This window comes from Rhincodon typus, chromosome 1 (assembly GCF_021869965.1).
Source record: "Rhincodon typus isolate 14 chromosome 1, sRhiTyp1.1, whole genome shotgun sequence".
Classification (NCBI taxonomy): Eukaryota; Metazoa; Chordata; class Chondrichthyes; order Orectolobiformes; family Rhincodontidae; genus Rhincodon; species Rhincodon typus.
In genome coordinates, this window is record NC_063332.1 from 45,731,660 (window position 1) to 45,758,441 (window position 26,782).

General features: G+C 41.4%; 1 protein-coding gene across 1 annotated transcript in view; it reads left to right on the forward strand.

Moving 5' to 3' along the window:
* Positions 1-26,782, forward strand: part of ubap2a (ubiquitin associated protein 2a) — a 108,922-nt gene that overhangs the window by 4,311 nt on the left and 77,829 nt on the right. Inside the window, exons 2-6 of the mRNA XM_048611363.1 lie at positions 15,071-15,197; positions 15,489-15,566; positions 15,946-16,056; positions 20,753-20,906; positions 21,008-21,085. Of these exons, the coding sequence (XP_048467320.1) occupies positions 15,108-15,197; positions 15,489-15,566; positions 15,946-16,056; positions 20,753-20,906; positions 21,008-21,085 (511 nt within the window). The 5' untranslated portion in view covers positions 15,071-15,107. The remainder of the gene's footprint in view (positions 1-15,070; positions 15,198-15,488; positions 15,567-15,945; positions 16,057-20,752; positions 20,907-21,007; positions 21,086-26,782) is intronic.

The window sequence follows — 26,782 nt, forward strand, 5'->3', positions numbered from 1 at the left end:
TTTATACAGCTGCAACATAACTTGCCAACTTTTATACTCAGTGCCCCAACTAATGAAGGCAAGCATGCCGCACATTTTCTTTATCACTTTATCCACTAGTGTTGTCACCTTCAGGAAAGTATGGACTTGCATTCCTACACTATAGTACATTACTTATAAACTACATTCTATTGATGGCACAAACTAAACAACATGGAAGTGGTGCAGAGCAATAAAGCGGCTTCAGAAATAATTTTCGCATCCCTGATGATCAATATAATTAAGTATATCAATCAATCAAAGCTAGCGCTTCACTTCACCCTGTCTAAGCTCACCTCAGCTGAATTAATCCATTACAGATCCTTGAATCTCAGCCAAGCATTCATCATCAGCCCATCTGGGAAGTATATAGAAAAAGATTTGCTCATTCAATGTATGTTCATTTGAATAAAAACAAGAGCTCTGAAATGGATAAAACTTAAAGTATTAAAAACTATGAATGATAGTATCTGATTTATACTTTCATAGGACTTTCAGAGCTGCAGTTTTATTTTCTAAGCAAATTTTTAAATAGGTATATTTTGTGAGCATTCCAAGACTTGTCATTGTTATTATGTATCCAATTTCTCCGTTCATGGTGCCTACAGGGTGAAATTGGATGAAGTGGGGATATGGGACAGCAGACAGCAGAAGGGCTGTGAGGAGTGAGGTTAAGGAGGCATTAAAGCTTTCAATACAGTGAGGTGTGGTTTTTCAGAAGCAAATGACACTTTCTAACATCCCCTCTTCATGGCCAGACCCATCTGGGTACTGCAGTCCCAACTTGATCCTGCTCTTGCCTCCTCAGAGCACTATTTCCTGACTTGAGCTTCTCGCGTCGTCATCAAAAATTCAACCCAGTGAGCTTCAAATCATTGCCATGTGCTTCATAAATACATTTTCCTCACCTTCATCTTGGCTTAAACCCTAAACCCAAATTCCTTAGACTTTGGATTAATGTGAGAAATTTTAGCTGCAGACCCACAGTCAATTGCTAATGGTGAAATATATTGCTGAACTCCTGACAGTTTGCCTTGAAGTAAGGCATCCCTTTACTGTGACCCTAGATGGACATTTGATAGCTCAACAGATTCAATTGTGCTTTCACAATCAAAGTTCAGTGCAGCTCCTGCTTGCTGTAACTCAGTAAGTTCAAAATTTTGGACCAAGTTCCACGATTACCTCTGTTATAGGACAGCTCCCTTCCTCCTCCCCATTTCTGAGGAAGGGTCCCAAACCAAAACGTCAGCTTTCCTGTTCCTCTGATGCTGCCTGGCCTGCTGTGTTCCTCCAGCTTCACACTGTTATCTCTGACTCCAGCATTGGCAGTTGTTATTATCTCAAAGATGATTTGATTCTGTTCCCATGAGTCTTTCAGCTGAAATCATGGTGTACTAATCAGACGAATGCTGGAAGTGTTTTCCTCTGTACTGTGGGACAAGTTGCCTTTCAGCTGATTGGTAATTCAGCCCCATTTTGAGCAATGAATTTTACCAACTGAGTAACTTGACCATTTCATTTAGTTGCCTTGCAAAATGAATTGAATTGAGTTAATTTTATTCACAGATTAAATAGACTGTCCATACCTGTGAAGAATGCACCAAGATGTTTGAGAATGGATGGGAAAACTTGTTCAGAGCCATGAAGGGGTAGAATCCAAAGTGGTGACTGAAAAATTCTTTGGGGAAACTGATTCGTATGAAATTGATTAAATTGCCTGCCAGTTTTCATTCCTCAGTCCTGGTTTATTCGTCAAGTTTGTCTTGAACTTGGGCTGCCTTCTATTGTGGTGTTTACTCAATGTAGGTTCAAGGAGTGATACTTTTAATTAGATATGTACGTCATTTGGTCTCAATAGATTTCATTAATTTTCATGTAGTCTTCATTTTATGGTAGCATTTGATTTTATTTCTCACTTATATCTGCAGACCCATTTTTTTTATTGTGATTGAAATCTTGCTTTCAGCTTCTTGCACTGGATTTGTTGCTTTGGAGATAACAAACAGATTGGGTAACCCCTTTTATGGGATGCTTTTTTTTTGTGTAATTGAGGTTCTGATGACCTTCTGATTTTTCTCCCCCACTCTGAACTCTCTGCTTTACATCTATACTGTTCCAGTGAAGCTTAATGTAAGCTTGAGGGCCAACATATTCCCTCTTTTGGGTGTTCTCCAACCTTTTGGAGTTTAGCACCAAGTTCAACATTTTCTAAGTTCTGCTCCCATTTGTTTTGAACAGCAGCTATTGCTGATTCCTCTCTTCACATTCTTACTGATTCTAGATAACCTTTTTGTTGCTTGCTCTGTTGCTATTTTGCCTTGTTGTGCTTTTATTGAATCTTTCCTGCACTCCACCCCATAATAACCTTTCTCCCTACCTTAGTTTAATGTTGCATCTGAGTTTTCTAGTTCTGACGAAAGGTCAACAGCTTGAAATATTGCCTGTTTCTGTCTGCACAGTTGCTTGCTATCTAACAACTGTTTCAAAGCACTTTATTTCTACTTCTTAACATTTGCACATTTCATAGAGCAATTCCATCTGTAATGTGGTTTAGTTATCTATGGAGAAAATCAGGTCGTGATATTCCCTGAAAACATATTAATGAACCAGTTCAATTTTTCCAATAACCCTGAAGCTTTTCCCATAATCTGTGCATGAATATCAGAAATCAGGTTTATTGAATGTTTCATAATTTGCCGTGATGAATTTGAACTCGGTTGGGAGTCCTGTGGCATAAGTAATTATACTGCCATCCATGCAAGAGATGGAGGGAGATTTAGATATTAGGGGTGAAGCTCTCAATAACTTCAGCTGTTTGTGAAGATTTTGGTGTTGATAGTGGGGCTGAAATTTAGACTGCAATGTGTAAGGGACAGGGATTTGAGGGCACTTACTAGGAACAGGAGTACAGCATTTAGCCTATTGTGCCTGCTTTACCACTTATTATGGCTGAAGGTTATTGTGCCCTTTGCCCACACATTCCCCATTAGTCTTTATGCATTGGTAATCTCAAATCTCTACTTTTGAACATATTCAGAGTTAGAGCTTTCACTTCTGTTTTGTTTGCAGACTCCATCTCATCAGATTTCTCTCTACTGAGGAGGATTGCATTTCAATGGATCTGTGGGAGAAATGTGATGTTTACTTAAAGGCAGGAAGAGAATTGAGCTATTAGGTGTTGGTTAGCCTGTTGAAACACACTTTTTAGGACAAGAACAGGGTATTACCAAATTATAAATTAACATGAATGGAATTACACCAGTCTGGCAGTATGAGGGAGGAACCATTCATATTTCGGGTTTATTTTTTATCAGAACTGAGGAATCTTGGCTATATAAGATCTTTAATGTACATGATTGGAAGTTGACAGTTGTAACATCATTTTTCATGCTCTTTGAAAAATTCAAGGGAACAACATGCTAATTTGCCTGACATCAGATGTTCGGCAGAGTCAATACAGTGTGGAGCTGGAGGAACACAGCCGGTCAGGCAGCATCAGAGGAGCAGGAAAGTTGACGTTTTGGGTTTGGGGTGTAAACCCAAAACGTCGACTTTCCTGCTCCTCTGCTGCCTGACCTGCTGTGTTCCTCCAGCTTCACACTGTATTGACTCTGATTCCAGCATCTGCAGTTCTTGCTGTTTCCTGGATGTTGATGAAAATCCTGGAATCTACAGCTAACTAAGTTTTTTTTTTTTTTTTTTTTTTTTTTAAATCCATTGACATAAAGCATTATGATTTGAACTGTTGATATGAAATCAGCTGCCTTAATTTCTCTGCTCCCCTTACTTACTCTACATGTCTCCCTCTGCACTTGTTCTCTATTCTGTCAGGTCTAACCTGACTCTATTTTTAAAAAAAAACCTACTAATGAGGCTGGTGCTGTTATTGTCTGTTATGATGACCTCTGCTTTGCAAAGGCTGAGTATCAACCTTCCACAACCCTTTGATACACTTGCATTGATGCTGCTTCCTTTTCTCCTCTGAAGTTGGAATAATTGATTACTTCAAATTGAAATAATTGATCAGTTTCCAATATCTATCCTTCTGCCACTTTGACCTGGTTGGTCTCTGACTCTACTGTTCCATTCCTGGGATAGGCTGCCAACCAATATCCACTGCAAATCTACTGACTCCCATAGTTACGTTGACTAACCATCTCTTATCCTGCTTCCTGCAAGGACTCCATTTTGTTCTTTCCAGTTTTTTCATCCCATCTATTCCAAAGGGCTTTCCAACATATCCATGTTTCCTCATTGAGGATTTCCCACCAATTATGGTTGACAGGATAGCTGTGTGTGACCTATTCCTGCACGTCTGCCCTCGCCCATTTCTCTCCCTTCCCAGAGCAGCGATACGGTTCCTTGTTCTTGCTTTCCATTGGTTTTGTTGAAGGACCATCCTTGGCAGTCTGTCACCTCAAGGAGAATACCATCATCAAAATATCTTTCCCTCCCCTCCACTGTCAGCATTCTGTGTGGACGATTCCCTTCATTGTGTCCTGGTCAGCATTTCCCTCGCTCTAACACTTCTTGCCCACGTCCCTTGGCACCTCGCTGTGCAATCGTAAATGTATGACACTTGCTGTGTCACCATCTCGTCCAAGGTCCCTCGCATACCTTTCAGGTGAAGCAGCGTTTTGTTTGTACTTGTTTCAGCCTAGCCTACTGCGTTTTCTGTTCGCAGTGCAGTCACATTGGTGAGACCAAGCACAGATGATGCGACCACTTTGCAGAACATCTCTGCTCTGTCTGTAAGAATGCCCTGGACCTTCTGTTGCTTGTTATTTCAAGAGATCTTGTTCCCATAGCAACATTTACTACTTGGGCCTTCTAGTTTTCCAGTGGAGCTCCATGCGAAGTGGGGGAGCAATACTTTTTCTGCAAAGGCACTTTACAGCTTCTAGGACTCTACATGGGTTTTAAGAACTTTAGAGTATGATCTCTGACCCTCATTTTTTATTACAACCCATTCACCCACTGCCACCATGTCTTTACCACCATTGGTACTTTGCCTTTTGCTTCTGGGCACGTTTGCTGTTTGTTCAGCTTGCTTTTTTCTCCCTTCAGTTGACATTATAAAAACTAGCATTTTCTAACTGTTCATTCAGATGTGAAGGAAGCCCTATCAAGCTTAGTGTTAACTCTTTTCCAACTTCTGCCATATTTGATTTCATTTGAGCAAGTCAATATTGTTTTTACGAAAGGGAAATCTTTAAAACATATAATGTTTTGAGGATGCAACTAGCAGGGAAGATGGAGAACCAGTAGGTTTGCTATGCTTGCAGTTCCAAAAGGTGCAGCTCAATGTTTAACATGCATGGTTATATAGCATGGATAGAATATTGAAGATGGACTAACAGTCAGGAAGCAAAGAGTGGGAATTTTCAAGTTGGCAGGCTGTGACTTGAGTGCCAGAAGGGCCAGTGCTGGACTCAGCAATTTACTGTCTCTGTCATGATTTAATATGAATTGTAATATATGTTTACCCTGTTACAAAGATAAGATAGATGAAGATATAAAGGTAAGCAGTCGGGAGAACAGAGGTTGCAAAAATATTGACAAGTGAGATAGCATACAAAATAGGGCAATGATGTTATAGGTCCAAAGAAAAGCCAGTTTATTTTGAAAGTTGTGGAACTTGTAGGCTTTGTTTAAAGTGACTTGGTTACACGTGGACAAGGAAAGCAAAAAGATAACATGCAATTACAGGAAGCAAATGAAAGGTGACAGGCATATTGACCTTCAGTACAAGGGAATTGAAGAATAGGTTAAATAAGTCTTGCTACAATTGCAGTATCACATCTGGAATACTGTGCACAGTTTAGATGTTTATGTTTATGTTTATATTTATAGATATACTTGCGTTGGTGGCAGTACAGTGAAAGTTCATTAACTTTGTCCTTGGAATAGGATGGTTGTTCTACAATGAGAAGCTGAGTAAATTGAGTCTGTAGTTATTGGAAGTTTAGAAATATTTGATTGAAACAGACAAAGTTCTGAGGTGGCGTGATAAGGTAGAAACAGATTACTGCTTCTGGTTGAGGAATCCAAAACATAGGGTCGCTCTGAACTTAATGGACCAATTACTTAGGACTCAAAGGAGCAGAAATTAGTTCACTCAAAAGGTTGTGGTTCTTTGGAATTCTGTGTCTTGAAAAGAGTCCACATTACAGAAGATGAGATGCTGGAAGTCTTAAAATACATAAAGATAGATAAATTCCTGGACATCATGGGAAGCCAGGGAAGAAATTGTGCCCCCCCCCCCGTCAGATGTTTGTATCATCGACAGCTATGGGTGAAGTGTTGGAAGTCTGGAGGGTGGTTAATGTTGTGTTATTTAAAGGCTGCAAGGAAAAGCCAGGGAACAATAGACCAGTGAGTTTGACGTCAGTGGTGGATAAGTTGTTGAAGGGGATTCTGAGACAGGATCTGCATGCATTTGGCAAGGCAAGGACTGAAATGTTCAAAAAACATTCGGACAGGTACATGGATAAGAGGTATAGAGGGATACAGGCCAAATGCAGGCAGATGGGACTAGTTCAGTTCAGGGAACCTGTTTGGCATGGATGAATTGATCCGAGGGACCTCTTTCTGTGCTGTATGACTCTCGGACTCTGTGACCGTCATAGTCAGTTTTGATCACTGAATCTGTTTAAGGCTGGAGTAGATCAATTTTCAGTTTCTCAGAATCGAGATATCCAGGGAACTGGTAGAAAAGTGGAGTTGAAACACCATGTCCGGTCTGATTGCACTGAATCGGGGGTAAAGTGTGAAGTACCATTATGGTCATTTCCTGCTATCTCCTTTTTATTTTTGTTTTATCTACCTGTGGTGTAGCTTCAAATTGCCTCACTTTTAAACATGCCTTATACTGCTCTTGCAATGCTATTCTGCACTGTGCACTGAACCAGTGTTGGCTTGATGGTAATAATAGAAGGGGATGTGCATGATGAAATTAGTGCTAGAAAATCGGTCAGCTGCTCATAGCCAACAATGCTTCATGTATGGCCCCTGGGCTGAACATATCAAAACCACATTACTGCAACCAACCTGCTTTGCCTGGTCACTGCTCATTATCAAGATCTGCAGCATACTTCTGGACACAGGATCAATTCTGCAATATTGGGTACCTCTTTTTAAATGATGGCAGACATTGAAAATGAAATTCAACATGTATGTCATCACTGACTTTGCCATCTGAAGAACAGCATGTTCAATGATTAAAACTTCAAGCCAGGTGCCTAGGTTATAGTTTAGAGCTCTAGTGATACTAGGCCTTTTGTGCATGTCTGGAACATGAGGAATTTATAACAGACGTCATAAATCCCTAGGGAAATATTATCAGCAATGCCCTCAGAAAAATCCAGCAAATCCTAAAGGCAGGGTAATAACGGTGTTATCATCCATGTGTTTTGAAACAAGACTTCCAAAACAACCTAATTATTGTAAACTCCATCATAGCAAGTGGGTGCCAGGAAGACAGGAAAAAAAGCTTTGAGGCACCCTCCAACCCTCCCTGGGCAAAAAAGTACTATCTCACTGACTAAGTGGATAGCTCTCTTCCAAGTCTGCCCAAACTAGAGCAGAAATGTGTGCAAAGATGTCACCCACTTCCACCTTCACTTACAGGTGCAGGAGGAGGCCTGATTCAAACTGGAATGAACATGTAAAACCTCAAACATCCCACCTGTCTCTTCAAAATACCATCTGCCCCACCTGTGACAGCTACCACAGACCACACCTCCAGAGTGGAAGAAAGTCATTCTGATTCAAGGAACTGCTGAAGATGGCAACCCTGAAAAGGAAAGTTGTCTCAATTTGGGCAACGGATGAAGCAAGCCAGCTCACTGCTACTTTGCAATAAACACGTGGCATTCTCCATGAACAAGATACTGCCATTCCGCCAAACATTTTTATCTAGCACAAAATGAGCCATGTGATAGGACTGTCAATATGATGCCAGGCATATAACCTGTACATCTCAATGACTTGCAGACTGTATGGAACACATTCCATTGACTGTGTGTGGGCAACACACTAACTGCACTCAGTCAATATTGGCCATACTTGGGGTATATAGTCCAGTACTAGATATATTTCTGCAATTGGAGAACATTTAAAAGAATGCACACTGTACTGGAAACCAACCAGATTCACTTGGCCTGCAGTGTTTCATTTTCATATGCTATTAGCTGTATGTCCTCGCTCTCAGCTCCATTCTGCGTAAGAAATGGGACTTGTGTGCCTATTGCTCCCTTATTAATAGCTGAGGCATTCATAAAGACTGGCCTTCTTGCTGGAACCCCAAGCAAACACCTTGACCAGTTGGTCTACGTGTTTGATAAAATGTTCGTCAGTTGGCCAAGGTTGAGAGTTAATCGATCATGCTAAACATGTATCCAAGTAATAAGCAGCCTGTTCTCAATTTGTATAATTCTTTTCATTCAAGAGATGCGGGTGTCACTGGTTAGGCCAGCATTCGTTACCTAGAGGGCAATTAAGAGTCAACCACACTGCTGTGTGGCAGGGGTCCCATGTAGGCCAGACCAGGTAAGGATGGCAGTTTCCTTCCCTAACGGACATTAGTGAGCTCGTGACAATTGACCATGGATTCATGGTCGTCATTCAGACTCTTAATTCCAGATTTCATCATCTGCCATGGTTGGACTCAAGCCTGCTGTGTTCATCCAGCCCTGCACCTTGTTGTCTCCAGAATATTATGCCTGGGTCTCTGGATTAGCAGCCCGGCGACAATACCACTAGGCCATTGCCTACCCTGCAACAGGTGTTCCCTTTCCAAGTTTCTTCTGTCCCAGTCAGAGTATGAGGTGAAAAGGTTTGACTTGGATATCTTTTCAGCAATGTCTAAAAGTTCTGGACATAGTGTGTGAAAACTTGGCAGGTGGAATATAATGTGGGAAAATGTGAAATTGCTGACTTTGGCAGGAACAATAGTAAAGCAGTGTATTATTCAAGAGATTGGAGTGGTACACAGGAATCTGGGTCTGTTGGCACATGACTTGCAAAAGGTAAACATGCAGGTGTAGCCAATGGTTTGGATTGTCTTATTGCGGGCAAAGTAAGGATGTTTTCTACAGTTAGATAATTGAAAAGAGGTGGCTGCAGATACAATACCATGGATGCATCAGTTGTAATTTTCCAATGGTTGTTGGGATTTGGTGATGTACCAGAGGATTGGAAAACTACTAATGTGACACAAATCAAAGTTGCTGGAAAAGCTCAGCAGATCTGGCAGCATCTGTGAAGGTAAAAACAGAGTTAACGTTTCGGGCCTGGTGATCCTTCCTCAACTGCTGAGCTTTTCCAGCAACTTTTGCTTTTGTTCCTGATTTACAGCATCTGCAGTTCTTTTGGTTTTTACTAATGTGACACCCCTATTCAAAAAGGCTGAGGATGCAAATGGATAACTATAGACCAATAGGCCTAATATCTGTTGGAAAAGTTTTGGAATCATTTATTAAAAGCAATAGCAGAACATTTGGAAAATCATAATCTAATCAAGCAGAGTCAACGTGGGTTTGTGAAACGGAAATAGTGCCTTACTAATTTATTACAGCTTTTTGAAGAAGTCAACCAGAGTGGATAGAGGGAATTCAGTAGATTTTATTTTTTGTATTTGGACTTTTGGAAGGCAGATGTTTGACAAGTCTTACAGGAGGTTAAATCAGCCCCCAGTGTTGGAGGTGGTAAGTTGGCATGGATAGAGAATTGGCTCATTGGCAGGAACCAGTGAGCAAGGATAAAGGTTGCCTTTTCACACTGGCGACCTATGACTAATGGGGTTCCACCAAGATCAGTGCTGGGACTGTTGGGGAGGGATGGCCTAGTGGTACTGTCACTGGACTGTTAACCCAGGGACCCAGGTTTGAATCCTGCCATAGCAGATGGTGGAATTTGAATTGAATAAATACCTGGAATTAAGAGTCTAATGATGACCATGAATCCAGTGTTGATTTTTGTCAGGGAAAATTCATCTGGTTCATTGATATCCTTTAGGGAAGGAAACTGCCATTCTCACTTGGTCTGTCCTCTGGGCAATTAGAGATGGGCAATAAATGCTGACTTAGCCAGCGACGCCCTCCATCCCATGAATGAATGAAAGAAGAAGAAAACAACTCATTACAATATATATTAATGACTTAGAGGAAAGAAGTGAAAGTACTGTCGCCGGATTTGCAAATGATGCTAGAATAGGTGGAAAGGCAGATTGAGAGGGATATAAAGTTTACAGAGAGATCGATAGGTGAAGTAATGGCACAAAGTTGGCAAATGGAGTATCATGTGGGAAAATGGGAAGTTCTTCATTTCGCAAGAGAACAAAAGAGCAGAATATTATTTAAATGGAGAGAAACTGCAGGTAGCTGAAAGACAGATGTATTGGCCGGGGCTACTTCTGAATGAAACACGGGAGAAGTTTTAGTGCACTTGTACAAGGTACTACTAAGTGCACATTTGGAGTACAGTGAGCAGTTTTGCAACCCTTAGTTTAGGAAAGGTATTGTTTAATTGGAGGCCTTTCAGAGACGTTTCAGTGCTTGTATTGTCTTAGGTGCAGAGATTAAGCACTCGAGTCGAGAAGAGTGAATGGTGGTCTCATTGAAACATATAGAATTCTTAAGAGGCTTGACAGGGTAAATACTGAGAGGATGTTTCCTCTCATGGGCTTCCCTAGAAAGAGAGGGCATAGTGTCAGAATAAATGGTGCCAAATTAAGATTGAGCAATCTCCGATGGTTGTGTGTGTTTGCAGCTCTCTGCAGCACAAAGAGTACAGAAACAGACCCTTCGGTCCAACAGACCAGATATCCTAAATCTAGTCCCTTCTAAATCTAGTCCCTTTTTTCTCTTTGTTCATTAATTGGATGAGGACATTGCTGGCTAGGCAGCATTTATTGTCCATCCCTAATTGCCCAGAGGGCAGTTCAGAGTCAGCCACATTGCTGTGGGTCTGGAGTCACGTAGGCCAGACCAGGTAAGGGTGGCAATTTCTTTCCCTGAAGGACATTAGTGAACCAGATGGGTTTTTTTGACAATGGATTCATGGTTACCATTAGATTCTTAATTCCAGATATTGTATTGAATTCAAATTCCACCATCTGCCGTGGCGGATTTTAAATCCGGGTTCCCAGATTAACAGTCCAGCGATTTAATAACAGTAGGCAATTGCTTCCCCTGCATTTGCCAGCATTTGGCCCATATCCCTCTTAAATCCTTCCTATTCATAAACCAATCCAGATGCTTTTTAAATGTAGTAATTGTACCAGCTTCCATCACTTCCTCTGGCAGCGCATTTCCATACATGCACCACCCTGTGTGAGAAAGCATGGCCCCCTTAGGTCCTTTTCCCCTCTCGCCTTCAACCTTATACCCTCTAGTTTTGGATGCCCTCCCACCCTGGGGAAAAGACCTTGTCTATTTATCCTCTCCATGCACCTCATGACCTTATAAATCTCTAAGATCATCCCTCAGCCTCTGACGCTCCAGGGAAAGTAGCTCTAGCCTATTCAGCCTCTCCCTGCAGCTCAAACTCTCCAAGCCTGGCAACACCCTCAAATCTTTTCTGAACCATTTCAAGCTTCACAATATCCTTCCTTTAGCAGGGAGAGTAGAATTGCACACAGTATTCCAATAGTGGACTAACCAATATCCTGTACAGCTGCAACATCACCTCCCAACTCCTATGCTCAATGCACTGACCAATAAAGGCAAGCATGCCAAATGCCTTCACTATCCTGTCTACCTGTGACTCCACTTTGAAGGAACTATGAACCTGCACTCCAAGGTCTCTTTGTTTAGCAACAAGTCCCAGGACCTTACCATTAAGTGTATAAGTCCTGCCCTGATTTACCTTTCGGAAATGCAGCATGTCACATTTATCTAAATTAAACTGTTTGCTACTCTTCGGCCCATTGGCCCATCTAATCAAGTCCTGTTGTACTCCGAGGTAACTTTCTTCATTGTCCACTATACCTCCAATTTTGGTCTCATCTGCAAACCTATTAACCATACCTCCTTTGTTCACATTCAAATCATTTCTATAAATGACGAAAAAGAATGGACCCAGCACCAATCCTTGTCACAGGCATCCAATCTGAAAAGCAACTCTCCATCAGCATCCTTCTTCCTCTACCTTCAAGCCAGTTCTGTATCCGGATGGCTAGTTCTCCCTGTATAGTATGTCATGTAACCTTGCTAACCAGTTTATTGTGAGGAGCTTTGTTAAATGCCTCACTGAAATCCATGTAGATCACATACACAACTCTGCCCTCGCATCGTTACTTCTTCAAAAAACTCAATCAAGTTAACAAGACATGATTTCTCTAATTAGTCCTTGAATTTCGAAATAGATGTAAATCCTGTCCCTCAGGATTCCCTGTAACAACTTGTCCATTGCCGATGTCAGGCTCACTGGTCTTTTAAGGCTGTGATAAATAGATTCTTGATCAGTAGGGAAATCAATGGTTACGGGAAAGAGCAGGAAAGCGGACGTAAAGAATGTAGATCAGCCATGGATCCTATTGAATTGCATACCAGGCTTGAGGGGCTGAGTGGCCTCCTTTCCTGTTTCTTACAGTCTTATGTGACCAGTTATATATTGTTTTGATTTCCTTTATTTGAGAGGATTTAAATGCATTTGCAGGTTGGAGTGTTCGTTCACCTGACAATTGGGGTAGAAATTGGACAAGCTGGGCCAGTGTCCATTGGAGTTTGGAAGAATGAGAGGTGATTTTTATTGATGCATACAAAATTCTTGGTGGGGAGCTTCAGCAGGTTAAGGTTTAAGTGGCAGCTGAGGGCACGACAGTGCATTCACTAGGCTGAGATTTGTGGATAGCATGTTCCATGAAGTGGTCACCTATCAACCTAAAGAAGTGCAGCCATGACCACTGGGCAGGTAGTGAGGGCATTAATCCTCCAAGGGCATTTCTATCCAAACTGAGTTTTGGCCAACTGCTGGGAAGGAGGGGGAGGTAGAAAGTGCCATAGTCAGGATCTGTCAATGAGGGAAATAGACAGAAGCTTTTGCAGCCTTAGATGCGAATGCAGAATGGGTTGTTCTTTGCTGGGTTCAGGCTCAGATGCCACAAGATGGCTGCAAGTCATTCTGATTCGAGGGGCGGGGAAGATGGATGAACGGCCAGAGGTCATGCTCCATGTTTGGATTAACGTTTGGAGAAATGAGGTCCTCCAGATGGTCTTTAGGGAATTATGACTTGTCTCCTCTTCATCTCCAAGGCGCAATTCAGGCGTGTGATGGAACCTTAAACAGATGGGTGGAGGAGTGGCAGGTGGTGATTTATTGAGATGAATGTGAGCTGTTGCATTTTGGGCATGGATAGGGTGAATAGTTAAGGCCTTTTTTTCCCTGGGGATTTCCACTATCTTTGAGTTTTAAGGCATCCAGCACGACCCCCTCTGTAATATGGGCACTTTTCAAGATATCATTGTTTATTTCTCCAAGCTCTCTGGCTTCCATATCCTGTTTAGTATCTCACTCATCTCCTGTTGTTCGACAGCCTTGCTGATCTTTCTGGAGCCCTATTTTCTTCCTAGTTAGTCTTTTGTCCTAAATGTATTTGTCGAATCCCTTTGGATTCTCCTGAACCCTAACGGCTAAAGCTATCTCATGTCCCTGTTTTGTCCTCCCGATTTCCTCCTTGAGTATACTCCTACTGCCTTTATACCTTTCTAGGGATTCGCTTGGTCCCTGCTGTCTATACCTTTACATGTGCTTCCTTCTTTTCCTTGACCAGAGCCTCAATTTCTCTAGTCATCCAACATTCCCTGCACCTACCAGCCTTGCCCTTCACCCTAACAGGAACATGCTATCTCTGGAGCCTCATCTCATTTTTGAAGGCTTCCCACTTACCTTTACCTATGAATATCCGCTCCCAATCGACTTTTGAAAGTTCTTGCCTAATACTGTCAAAATTGGCCTTCCTCCAATTTAGATCTTCAACCTTTAGATCAGGTCTATCCTTTTCCATAACCATTTTAGATCACTGGCCCCAAAGTGCTCACCCACTGACATCTCTGTCACTGTCCTGCCTTTTCCCCCCAGAGTAGGTCAAGTTTTGCGCCGCCTTCAGTGAACTCATCCACGTACTGAATCAGAAAATTTTCTTGTACTCACCTAATAAATTGCTCTCTGTTTAAGCCATTAACACTATGGCAGTCCCAGTTTATATTTGGGAAGTTTAAAATCCCCTACCATTACAACCTTGTTATTCTTCTAGATAAGTGAAATCTTGCAAATTTCCTGCTGACTATTGGGGAGGTTTACAGTACAATCCTTATAAGGCAAACCACCCTTTTATGCGGAGGGTGATGCGTGTATGGAATGAGCTGCCAGAAGAAGTGGTGGAGGCTGGTACAATTAAAACATTTAAAAGGCATCCGGATGGGTATATGATAGGAAGGGTTTAGAGGGATATGGGCCAAATGCTGGCGAAGAGGACTAGATTTATTCAGGATATCTGGTTGGCATGGACGAGTTGGACCAAAGGATCTGTTTCCTTACTCCTGTGCTGTACACCTCTGACTTTGTGACTCTAATCGGAAAGGTTTAGAGGGATATAGGCCAAACGCAGGCAAATGGGACTAGGTCAGGTGAGGACACCTAGTCAGCATGAATGCGTTAGACTGAAGTGTCTGTTTTCATGCTGTATTACTCTGACTCTTAAATACTGGGAAGCATTCTGGTTCATTGCTGATATCGGGTGTTAGGTTCTGTGTATCAGCCCCAAAGCGCTGCTCCAGCAAAATAATTTGGGTTAATATTTTTTTCCATCAGTGTTGCATTATTGACTATGCTGGTGGCTGATGTTTCATCCTGTCCCCTTTTGCCATTTACCCTTCCATCCAATTATCCCGAAGCCACCTGGAATTTTTTTCCTAGAATTGTTTGATTAGTGCTCAGAGGCCATTCCATCCATTGACTGTGGTCAAATATTGACTCCTACTGGAGCTTAGATTTTTTTTAAACTGTGAAATACATGCATGAATTGTAAAACTTAATGTTCCTTTTACAGATTTTCTATTTTGTACATTGTTTTGTATATACTGTATATGATGTCTTCAGTGGGCAATGACCGATCTCGTGGCACTCGGGACAAGATACAGGCTCAGACGTGTGCACAGATACAGAAACCAGTACAGGTAAGAGGCTGAATTGCTTTTCAGTGCACACCTAGGCTGGCAGGCAGGCAAATGGAGTTTAAAAAAATGTATTATACTGTAATGATCCATGGATTTTTGCCTGATTTGTTTGAACAATTGTCCTTTTAATATAGGAGAAGGGGGTACAGGAGTATATTGGCTATTTTATTTGTCTTCCAGTTAATGAACAATGCATGTTTAGAATGATTCTTGGAGGTTTAACTAATTCTTTTTATTAAATACAAAGTAGTTCCTTGAAACTAAGCATATTCTGAACTATTGATGTTTTAGGCTACAGCAGAACAAATTCGACTTGCCCAAATGATCTGTGATAAGACTGATGTAGATTTCGAAGAGAAAGTGAAGCAGGTAAGAGTCAACATGTAATGCAGTTTCTTAAATAGATTTCTCCCTTGCAATCATCATCAACAAATATATCAAGTGGCTAAGTCACTTGACGAAGTTTTTCTTAATGTGTAGTTTTTAACAGTATGAGTTGAGTTTGAGATTTATTTTTGGTATGTTCAGGACATTTGAATCTGAATGTATGAAAGCTTAGGCTCATGTGGTTGAGGAATTTGAGAACAGGTCTCTTTTGTGAAAGCTCTGCATTAATTGCTTTGTATTTTTCAATCTCAGTTTTTGAATAAAATTGTTGAATGCATTGTGTAAATGTTCTACAATTATTGTAATTTAGATTAAATATTTATAATTAATAGAATAATACATTCTTCTAAATTCTTTTTAGTTGATGGAAGTCACTGGAAAGAACCCAGATGAAAGCATAGTTGCACTTCATGACTGCAATGGTGATGTGAACAAAGCAATCAACGTACTGCTAGAAGGAAATTCGGATACGGTAGGAATAACGACGTTTTGTTGTTCATTTCTTATGATGCTAGACTACTCCCTGACAGGGAGAGTAGTTTTTTTTTGTATTTGCACAGTTTGAAAAAGGTGTATCTGAATCCACTTTTCAAAACTATTAACTTTAAAAAACAAACTTAAAACTGAACATCCTGTTGAGCGTACATTAAAATGATTTCATTGAAGACTGCAAGTTGTCAGATTGTAAGCATTTCTATGTGATTGATAGAAAAGTGTTGACAGGTCCTGGGAACATTTTAATCAAAGGTTTTCTAGCATACAATGCCTAACTCTCATTTTGAATATGGAATGAAATACAGGTATTTATCATGTAACACGATAGTTGTGTTCTTGTGCAACCTCATGCTATTGAAAGTAGCATTGTAGGGAAATTGCTGTAGAAAATCGCTAAACCTGTACAGTAGAACGTTTGCATTATCCGAACAGCATCTACTATTCATCAATCAGGTTACAGTCAATTCGCGCTAATGAAACAAGCGTTGTAGCAGAAACACTTGGAGACAGTCTGGAATGGGTCCTGATTTGAGGTCTTTGTTTAAATGAGTAAGTCGGCTATGTAGGTTGCCAAGTAGCATTCATTATCTTTCTATTGTAAGATTGCTACTGATGGGTTTTGTTTTATCCACTCGAGATGTAGGCATCCCTGTCTGGTCAACATTTATTGTCAATCTCTAGTTGCCCTTGAAAAGTTGGTAGTGAGCTGCCTTGAACCACTGCAGTGAGCTTGCACGTAACTTGGAAATACTCTCTCAACAAGTGAATTTTGAGCAATTACTAACTTGTATTTGATCTTAAGTGACCTTGAGTGTTTTTGTTTGTTTACCTCAAATGTTTGGAGCACGGTAAATGTGCAGGCACCAACACCCAGTTTAGATAATAAGGTTTGATTCCTAGTATACACCATTTTGCTCGATTTTTGCTCTCTTGACAACACCTAGACATAAATTGGTTATTTTATCAGCAGGTATGAGCACTGCTTACAAAATATTTAATGAGGCACCCGATCTGTAACCATTTGGGAATAGACAGAGACTGTAGTTACTCCTGGTTTGCCTGCACTTCACAACTGACTTTAGATCTTGAGTGTATAAGTTAGGGAATTTCAACCAATTATTCCTTAAAATAGAGGTGGGTAGGAGTCTTAAGTTTGGGTATGAATCCTCGAAAATTACAGCATTGTGGAATGCCATAGAAATTAGATTGCGCTCTTAAGTGAAGCTATTGTGTCTGATTATAATTAAACAAACTGAACTTCGTTAGCATATTTGACGTTTATTTTGTATCTGGGATCTTGATAGTATTTGAGGTTTTAACTGTCTGCACTTTGACAACAGTTCTGATTAGGGAGCAAGTGTCCCTTATTCTGTAAATATGCCCCTTAGTTTGAGGATCCCCCATTAGTGGCAACATCTCAACATGTACCCTGTCAAGCACCCTCAGAATCTCTTGTATTTCAATAAGGTTGCACCTCATTCTTCTAAACTCTAATGAATAAAGGCTTAAGCTGTTCAGCAGTTCTTGATAAGTCAACCTTTTGATCCCAGGAATCAGGCTACTGAACCTCTCCAACTGCTTCCAATACTGGCTGCTTCAATTGAAAGTTTACAAATGAAATGGAAATGAGAGCAGTGTGAGAACATAATCAAGAGGCGAACGAAATAAATGTAAAAGGAAGGGGTAGAAAATATATTCAGAAGAGTGTAACAGAAAATATAGCCAAAGTAATAGCTAAGAAGTCTAAAGCTTAAGGCTTTTTTTTTTTTTGAAAGGTCTGAATGCGAGCAGCATAGCATTTTGTAATGTGATAAATGGGTTGATGGCACAAATAGAAAAATTAATGATTTCTTCGTTATAATGGAGATGTAATTGCAGGGTGACCAAGACTGGTAACTCTAAGGGTATTCAATGTTCTGGAAAAATAGGCAAAAAGCAAAAGGAGGTGGGGTAACTTCAGCAAAGAAAGGTATTAGTGCAGTGGTGAGTATTGATTTATAGGTGAAGTAGATCATGTAGCATCATTTTGGTGGAAATAAGGGAGGGAAGTCACAGGTAGGAATAGTTTACAGATCAGCAAACAGTTGATTTGATGTAAAACAAAATCAGGGAAATAATGGAAGCTGTACGAAGGATGTTGCAATTTTTAGGTGATTTTAATCTACACATTGACTGGATAAATCAGACAGGCAAGGGTAACATGGAAGATGAGCTTACAGAATGCGTCCGGGATTGTTTCCTAGATTCATAGAGTTACATAGCATGGAAACACCCTTTGGTCCACTTCACCCATGCCAACCAGATACCCTAAATTAACCTAGGCCGTTAGTCAGCATTCTTAAAAACTTGCTATTCGTGTACCCATCCAGATGTCCTTTAATTGTTATTGGTGGACGGGAGATAATCGTGGCTGTAAGAGCTGCTTTTTTTTTTTTTGAGGTGTTTTTTCAATTTCCTTGATTAGGATATTGGAGAATCAACTATTCTAGATCAAGTAACATGAGGTAGGATTAACAATAGATCTCATAGTTCAGGATCCTTTTGGAGGTAGCGATCACAACAATTTCAAATTCAGTGATGGAAATCAAACCAGGATCTTCAACTTAAATAAGGGCAATGAAAGGTAAGAAGAAAGTTGTCTAAACTCTTTAGAATTAGTCTGGTAAAACAAAAGGCTGGTGGATGAGCAGTGGAATATGTATCAGCAGTTACTTCATAATGCTGAGCAAAAATTTTATTCAGGTCAAAGAGGACACTGAGGTCGACATTTTTAAAGTCCTTTGTGGGATGTGGGTGTCGCTGGCTGGTCAGCATTGTTGCCCTTGAGAAGTTGGTGGTGAGCTGCTGTCTTGAACCGCAGTAGTCCATATGTGGTGGGTTGACCGACAACACCCTTTAGGACAGAATTCCAGGATCTTGATCCAGTGACAGTGAAGGACCGGTGATATACTTCGAAGTCAGGATAGTGAGCGGCTTGGAGCGGAACTTGCAGGTGGTGGTGTTATCCTGTGGTTAACCAAGTTGGCAAAATAGTATCCAATTAAAAGATAAGGCATATGAAGCAGTGAAAACTAGATGTAGATGAAGGTATTGGGATTTTTCTGGGAACCAGCAGCAGATGACTAAAAAGCTAATAGAAGTAGAAATTGATTGAAAGTAAATTGGTAAGCTATACAAATACAAACAGCAAGAGCCCCTATGGGCGTATTAAAAGAGTGGCTTAAGTAATTGTGGATACAGGACCTGATGGCCTGAATCCAACAGCTCTTTTTTTTAATAGAGGTGGTTGCACAGATAGTGGAGGCGTTAGTTGAAATAATCTAGGACCAAATGGATTCCAAGAGGGTTTCGGTAAATTAGAACATTGTTACTGTGACACCCCTGTACGAGAAGGGAGGGAGACAAAGCCAGAAACTATAGGCCATTTAGCCTGACATCTCCTGTTGGGGCTATTAAGAAAGAAATTGCAGGGCAGTTAGCAAAGTTTCATGCAATCAACATGGTTTTGTGAAAGGGCAATGATTGACAAATTTTGCTAGAGTTCTTTGAGGATAAAACCAGCAGAGTTGATAGTGAAACTGGTAGATGTAGGCCATATGGATTTCCAAAATGCATTTGATAAGGTGCCCCATAAAAGGTTATAGAATCTGTATTTGTGTAATATGTTGGCATGGATTTGCTTCCGTGTAAAAGGTAGAGTTGGGATTCATGGGTCTTTATCATGTTGGAAAGGTGTAACTCATGGAGTGCCACAAGGATCAGTTCCAGAGTCTCCATTACCTGTTGATGACTTGGAGTGTGATGTATCCAAATTTGTTGTTGATACAGAAAAAAGTATGATTAGATCATGAGGCATTTGCAAGTGATAGAAGTAGTGTTGTAGAAAAGAGTGATGTCATACACTTTGGTGGGAAGAAGCGAAAGGCAGACTATTTACATGAAAAGAAACTCAAATTAGTGCAGTGCAAAGGGAGTGTTCATGTACATGAAACGCAACATTAGCATGCAGGTCTGGCAAATGGAATTTCAGCCTGTATCACTAGGAAGTTGTAGTTTTAAAGATGGAAGCCTTAGTGTAACAATATAGGTTGCTGGCATGCCCACTCCTGTAGTATTGTGTATAGTTTTAGCCCCTGTATTTAAAGCGTGCGTTTGCATTGGAGGCTCACTAGTCTGATTCTTGAGATGAAGGTGTTAACAAATTAAGGACAGCTCAACAGGTCAATCCTTCATTGATTAGAGCTCAGAAGAATCAGGAATCATATTTTGGACCCATACAAGATTTTGTGGGGATGCTTGATGGGCTAAATGTTGATGTTTCCACTAGTGGGGGAATCTCAAATTAGAAGGGATAGGTACAGAATAAGGAGACATCTGTTCAAAACTGCCATGCAAAGAAATTCCTTCTCCCAGAAGGTAGTGAATGGCTGGAATTCTGTATTCCAGTGTCTTCGGGAGGCCAGATCACTAAGTATTTAGAGGGGTAGATTTTAGAAATTTGAATTGGTGGCTGTGACAAGCTGGCATGAATGACGAGTTCAGCTCTGATCTTGTTGAAGGGCAGGCTTGAGATGCAATTCCTGTTTTTTATACTCGATGTAAATTGTTACGGATGAGGAATTATGGAATTAGTTTAAATCTGAGGAATGATCTGATTGGGTGTTATTGTACAGACTTCATGGGAGACTGTAGGCAAAAAGAAGAATCTTGGAACTGGAAAAGATGGCCTCCTAGAAAATAAAGAAAACAGAGAGAAGCGTGGAGATAAAACAACTCGGGGTCGTGCAGTCTCTTCTAGACGAGGGAGAGGAAGTCGAGGCAGGGATTGTAAGTATAGCACCTAAGATATGTATGTAATACTGAGCCAATTGTTCAGCTGTTTCTGCTGAAGTGCATATTTCCTGAACCTTCCATGTTTCAATTTGCAGACAGAGTTGAGGAAAATGGAGTGGATGTTAGTCCAGGTGATAAACATGCAGAACGGGGCAGGCGCGGCCGTGGCAGAGGTGAGACAGGAAGAAAGCAAACAAAATCTTTTTTAACTGTATTGCTGTTTATCCACCACTACTGTCACTTGTATTTCAATATCTTATGTAATATTAATGACCAACAGGAAATTAATTGGTTGACCAAGTTTACTCTGTTCATGTACAATGGTTACGGTATAATTTTTCACTCCCTACTCGAGTACCATGATGTCTTGAGGCAATCAGATTTTGAAAATCGAGCTAAATAGGGAAGGAAGTCTTGAGTATTCTCAAAAAATTCTTAAGGAATGTGCTCCTCAGCACCTTTTTTTGTCTGCTTTTTCAGAAATCACTTGACATGCATAATGTTCCTTGCTGTTGGATGTCCTCAATTATCCTGGTTACGAAGCCATCTCTGTCTTCTGAGCTGAGTGATTACTGACTGCTCTACCATTTGATAATTATGGAGTGTTTTGAGAAGTTTGTGTCAGCGACATTTTGATTCTTTTGATCATCTTAATCTGTTTATAGTCTGGATGAGGCTGTTTTGACTTTGGTTCATTTGATAAACAGTGCATAGACTAGGCTAATGCTACCTTTGATTTCTCTTTAACTTGTAATACTATGCAACCACTTAAGCTTGTTGAAAAATTGGAAAACCTTGATGTTTTGGATCAGTGGTTTCTTTCACAACAGGCTCCAAAGCCTTGCCTGATATGGCTATGTTGGGAAAGTAGACTCTTGAACAGTAACTAGGCTAAACCGGGAAGGAAGGATATTTAATGAGCTGATTTTTTGCAATCAAATCTGTTTTTGAAGAATTTTGAAAGCACTGTCATGAATCATGAGAATCATTCTTTGTCCCAAATCCTAGAAACCTCATCTTTTCAGGGCAGCCTACCGGCAACATTTTTACTTTTCACCCTCTGTGCAAATGATAGTCACTTCTTCATAATCTGACAGTCTTAAAGTTGGCTAATGATATGGTAGTTTGCAGTTGATATAAATAGCGAAGGCAAGTGGTGAGGCTGACAGCCGACAGAGGGCTATAGACAAATTAAATGGGTGGACAAAACTGGGCAGATAAAATATAATGTGGGAAAATATGAAGTTATGCATTTTGGCAGGAAGAATAGAGGAGCTGTAAAATGAAATGGAGAAAGACTTGCAGAAAGGTAGAGAACAGAGGGATTTGAGAGTCCTTGTTCGTGAATTGCAGAAAGCTAGCATCCAAATTCAGGTGTTAGGGAAGGCAGATGGAATGTTGCCCTTTGAAGAAAAGGGAATGGAGTGTGGACATATGGAAGTCATGCTAAAATTATACAAGGCATTAGTCAGACCTGAACTGGAATACCATGAAGAGTTTTGAACCCTGATCTAAAGAAACCTTCCAGAGAAGATTCGTAAGGCTGATCGCAGATACAGATGGATTTTCTTGGTGGATTGATTAGATTGCATCTATATGGAGTTTAGAAGAATGCGATCAGACCTTATTCATGATCATAGAATCCTTACAGCGTGGAAGCAGGCCCTTCAGCCCAACGAGTCCATACCAACCCTCAGCGTTCCACCTAGACCCGTTCCCCATAATCTGCATATCCCTGAACCTGGGCAATTTACCATGGCCAGTCCACCTAACCTGCACATTTTTGGACTGTGGGAGGAAACTGGAACACCCAGAGGTAACCCACGCAGACACGGGGAGAATGTGATTGAAACATAGTCGATTCTTACAGGACTTGATAGTGTAGAAACGCAAAGTTTGTTTGCCTTTGTGGAAGGATTTAAGATGAGAGGGCATAATCTCAATAAGGAAATCCCTATTTAAGATTCTGAGGAAGAATTTCTTGTATGGGTCATCAATTTGTGGAATTCATTATTACAAAGAGCTGTCAAGGTTGTGCCCATAGTATTTGCAAGGTTGAGATAATGTTTTTTAATTAGTGAGGAAATAGAGTTATGGGGAAAAGGTAGGAAAGTGGTGTTGAGGATTATCAGATCAACTCTGATCTAATTGAATGGCAGAGCAGACTTGATGGGCTGAATGGACTGTTTCTGCATCAGTGTCTTAGGGCGTAATGGTTTTGTGGGTCTGACCAGGCATGATAAAGTAAACTGTGAGAACTCTGCAGAAGATCATAAAATGGTATAATAATTTTCCATTGCCTTTCAGCTTTAGACCACAAACCAGTTATTAGCTTTTGGGGGAAACACAATATTATTCCTACGTAGGTAATGATGTGGACGTTAAAAAAAGTTCACCAACAAGTACCTAGGTGAAAGGTGGATGTGGTAGCCAACGAACCTGCATGCATATACTAATTTGGAAAGTTAAATTCCTCTTGAGTAGAACTGAAAATCATAGACATTGTTTTAAAAGGCAGTAGATGACCATGCTATCTTGTTTTCAAGCCTTGTCTGATATGGTTGTGTTGGGGAAATCAAGGTCTTGAAGAGTGCAGAGATTCCAGACAGAGGATATTTGATGAGCTGACCTTAATGAAATCTGATATTTAAGGTAGTGTCATGAACAATTGGAATCGTTTCTTGCAGTATTATTTTGGATGTGTTCAGGAAAAGTGTTGGGACCTAGGTTTGGTTCCCACGATGGCAGATGGTGCAGTTTGAAATCATTAAAAATATATAATTAAGAGTCGAATGACCATGAAGCAGTTGCTGATTGTCAGAAAAATCCAAGTGGTTCACTAATGTCCTTTTTTAAGGAAGGAAACTGCTGTCTTTATAAGGTCTGGCCTACATGTGACTCCAGACCCACAGCAATGTGGTTGACTCATAAGTCTAAGCAGTTAGGGATGGGCAATAAAGGCAATAAATAACCAGCATGCCCACAATCCATGAATGAAATGAAAAAAAAAATGCAAGACAGATCAGCTCCTGAACTTGTGTATCTTTCCTTCTCCATAAGATCCTTAACAGGAGCTGATGTATGAAGGACAATAAGTACTCAATGGGTTTATTGATTATTCTAATTACAGTAAAAATTGTAACTCTGTCTTTCGTGCTGAAGTAACTTTTTTCTGATGTATCTTTTTTTAAGAAATGTGCAGTGTGTACCCAAAATGAATTGTCCATACAAGAAACTGTATATGGAAATGAGGTGAAATGAAAGGTGATTTGAAGGCTAGGACAGACTCTGACCCTGAATGCATGTTGTAGTTCCTGAGATTACAAGGTGTAGAGCTGGATGAACACAGCAGGCCAAGCAGCATCAGAGAAGCAGGAAGGCTGACGTTTCGGGCCTAGACCCTTCATCAGAAGGGAGGGAGGGGGAAGGGGGTTCTGAAATAAATAGGGAGAGAGGGGGAGGCGGATAGAAGATGGATAGAGGAGAAGATAGGTGGAGAGGAGACAGACAGGTCAAAGAGGCGGGGATGGAGCCAGTAAAGGTGAGTGTAGGTGAGGAGGTAGGGAGGGGATAGGTCAGTCCAGGGAGGATGGCCAGGTCAAGGGGGTGGGATGAGGTTAAAAGGTTGGAAATGGGGGTGTGGCTTGAGGTGGGAGGAAGGGATAGGTGGGAGGAAGAACAGGTTAGGGAGGCGGGGACGAGCTGGGCTGGTTTTGGGATGCGGTAGGGGGAAGGGAGATTTTGAAATCCACATTGATACCATTGGGCTGCAGGGTTCCCAAGTGGAATATGAGTTGCTGTTCCTGCAACCTTCGGGTGGCATCGTTGTGGCACTGCAGGAAGCCCAGGATGGACATGTCATCTGAGGAATGGGAGGGGGAGTTAAAATGGGTCGTGACTAGGATGTGCAGTTGTTTATTGCGAACCGAGCGCAGGTGTTCGGCAAAGCGGTCCCCAAGCCTCCGCTTGGTTTCCCCGATGTAGAGGAGGCCACAACGGGTACAGCGGATGCAGTATACCACGTTAGCAGATGTGCAGGTGAACATCTGCTTGATGTGGAAAGTCTTCTTGGGGCCTGGGATGGGGGTGAGGGAGGAGGTATGGGGGCAGGTGTAGCACTTCCTGCGGTTGCAGGGAAAAGTGCCGAGTGTGGTGGGGCTGGAGGGGAGTGTGGAGCGGACAAGGGAGTCACGGAGAGAGTGGTCCCTCCGGAAAGCAGATAAAGGTGGGGAGGGAAAAATGTCTTTGGTGGTGGGGTCGGATTGCAGATGGCGGAAGTGTCGGAGGATGATGCGTTGGATCCGGAGTTTGGTGGGGTGGTACGTGAGGACCTATCCCCTCCTCCCACCTCAAGCCGCACCCCCATTTCCTACCTGCTAATCTCATCCACCCCCTTGACCTGTCCGTCCTCCCTGGACTGACCTATCCCCTCCCTACCTCCCCACCTACACTCACCTTTACTGGCTCCATCCCCGCCCCTTTGACCTGTCTGTCTCCTCTCCACCTATCTTCTCCTCTATCCATCTTCTATCCGCCTCCCCCTCTCTCCCTATTTACTTCAGAACCCCCTTCCCCCTCCCTCCCTTCTGATGAAGGGTCTAGGCCCGAAACGTCAGCCTTCCTGGTTCTCTGATGCTGCTTGGCCTGCTGTGTTCATCCAGCTCTACACCTTGTAATCTCAGATTCTCCAGCATCTGCAGTTCCTACTATCTCTGTTGTAGTTCCTACCTTTTTTCTGTGTATTTTCTCTCTGAAAGAACGCTGCATATGATGGTAGCCTGTTTTACCATTGTTCTAAGGTTGAAAAATATTTCCTGGTGTAATACATTGTGATAACCTTGTATGATTTGAGGTTGTAATTGTTACTGCTTTAACCTGTTCATTTTATACAAAAACAGTTTTTCATGACTGTTTAGATTTGAGATTCAGTTACTTATCATGTGCTTCCGTCAAATAGAGTAGCTGTTTGAAACTATTTTAGCTGCTTCAAATTGGGAATATTCCCTTCACCTGCACCATTTCCAAAGCTCCTTGCCTAATGCAACATATGCAGCATACTTAATTTTAAGAATAATTGAAGTACTTCTAAATACACTTGTGAAATTTTATCACCAGGATGATCAATATATGTTCATTGTGTTCTCTCTGAGATGAGCACATCATCTTGAGTGCATTCAGTTTTCACTTGAAGGTTGCACAGTTAGTTTTCTGAAGTGTTTCTGAAATGGAGATTTCAAGGTTCCCAAGATACTCACTCCACCTGAACTCCTCCATCTGATGTTTTACCCACATTCAACTTGTTCATTGAGAACTGCTGATGTGACATCATTCACTTTAATCTGTGCTCCTACCTGTTCTGAACTATCTCCCTCTGAACTGACTGCAGTCTGGGTTGCCAAATCCAGCCCTGACTTTGTAATGAAACCTGCTGACGGGCATACTACTGTTGTCTGGTGTACTGACCTCCACATCCACATATCCCACTGCTACTTTGAAAGACTGCATTCCATTTTTCCATTTTTTTCATCACTGTATGTGTTCTGATGCCACCTTCCGCAGGGATCTTCAAATATCCACCTTTTATCCTCAACTGAGAACTCCCTGCCACCGTGGCCCTTAACTGTGTCTGATCAGTTTCCCCACATAACTGCCTTAATCCCTTTTCTCTTCCACGATAATGATGGGGTCCTTAGTCCTCACGTTGCATCCCTCAAACCTCTGCATTCAAAGGATCGTAAGCCACTACATCCAGCAGGAGGCCACCACCAGGCACCCTCCCTGTCAGCATTCTGCAGGGAATGTTCCCTCTGGGGCACCCAAGTCTCTGCTTCTCCATTCTCAGCACCTCCTTGTGCAGTTGTAGAGGTTGC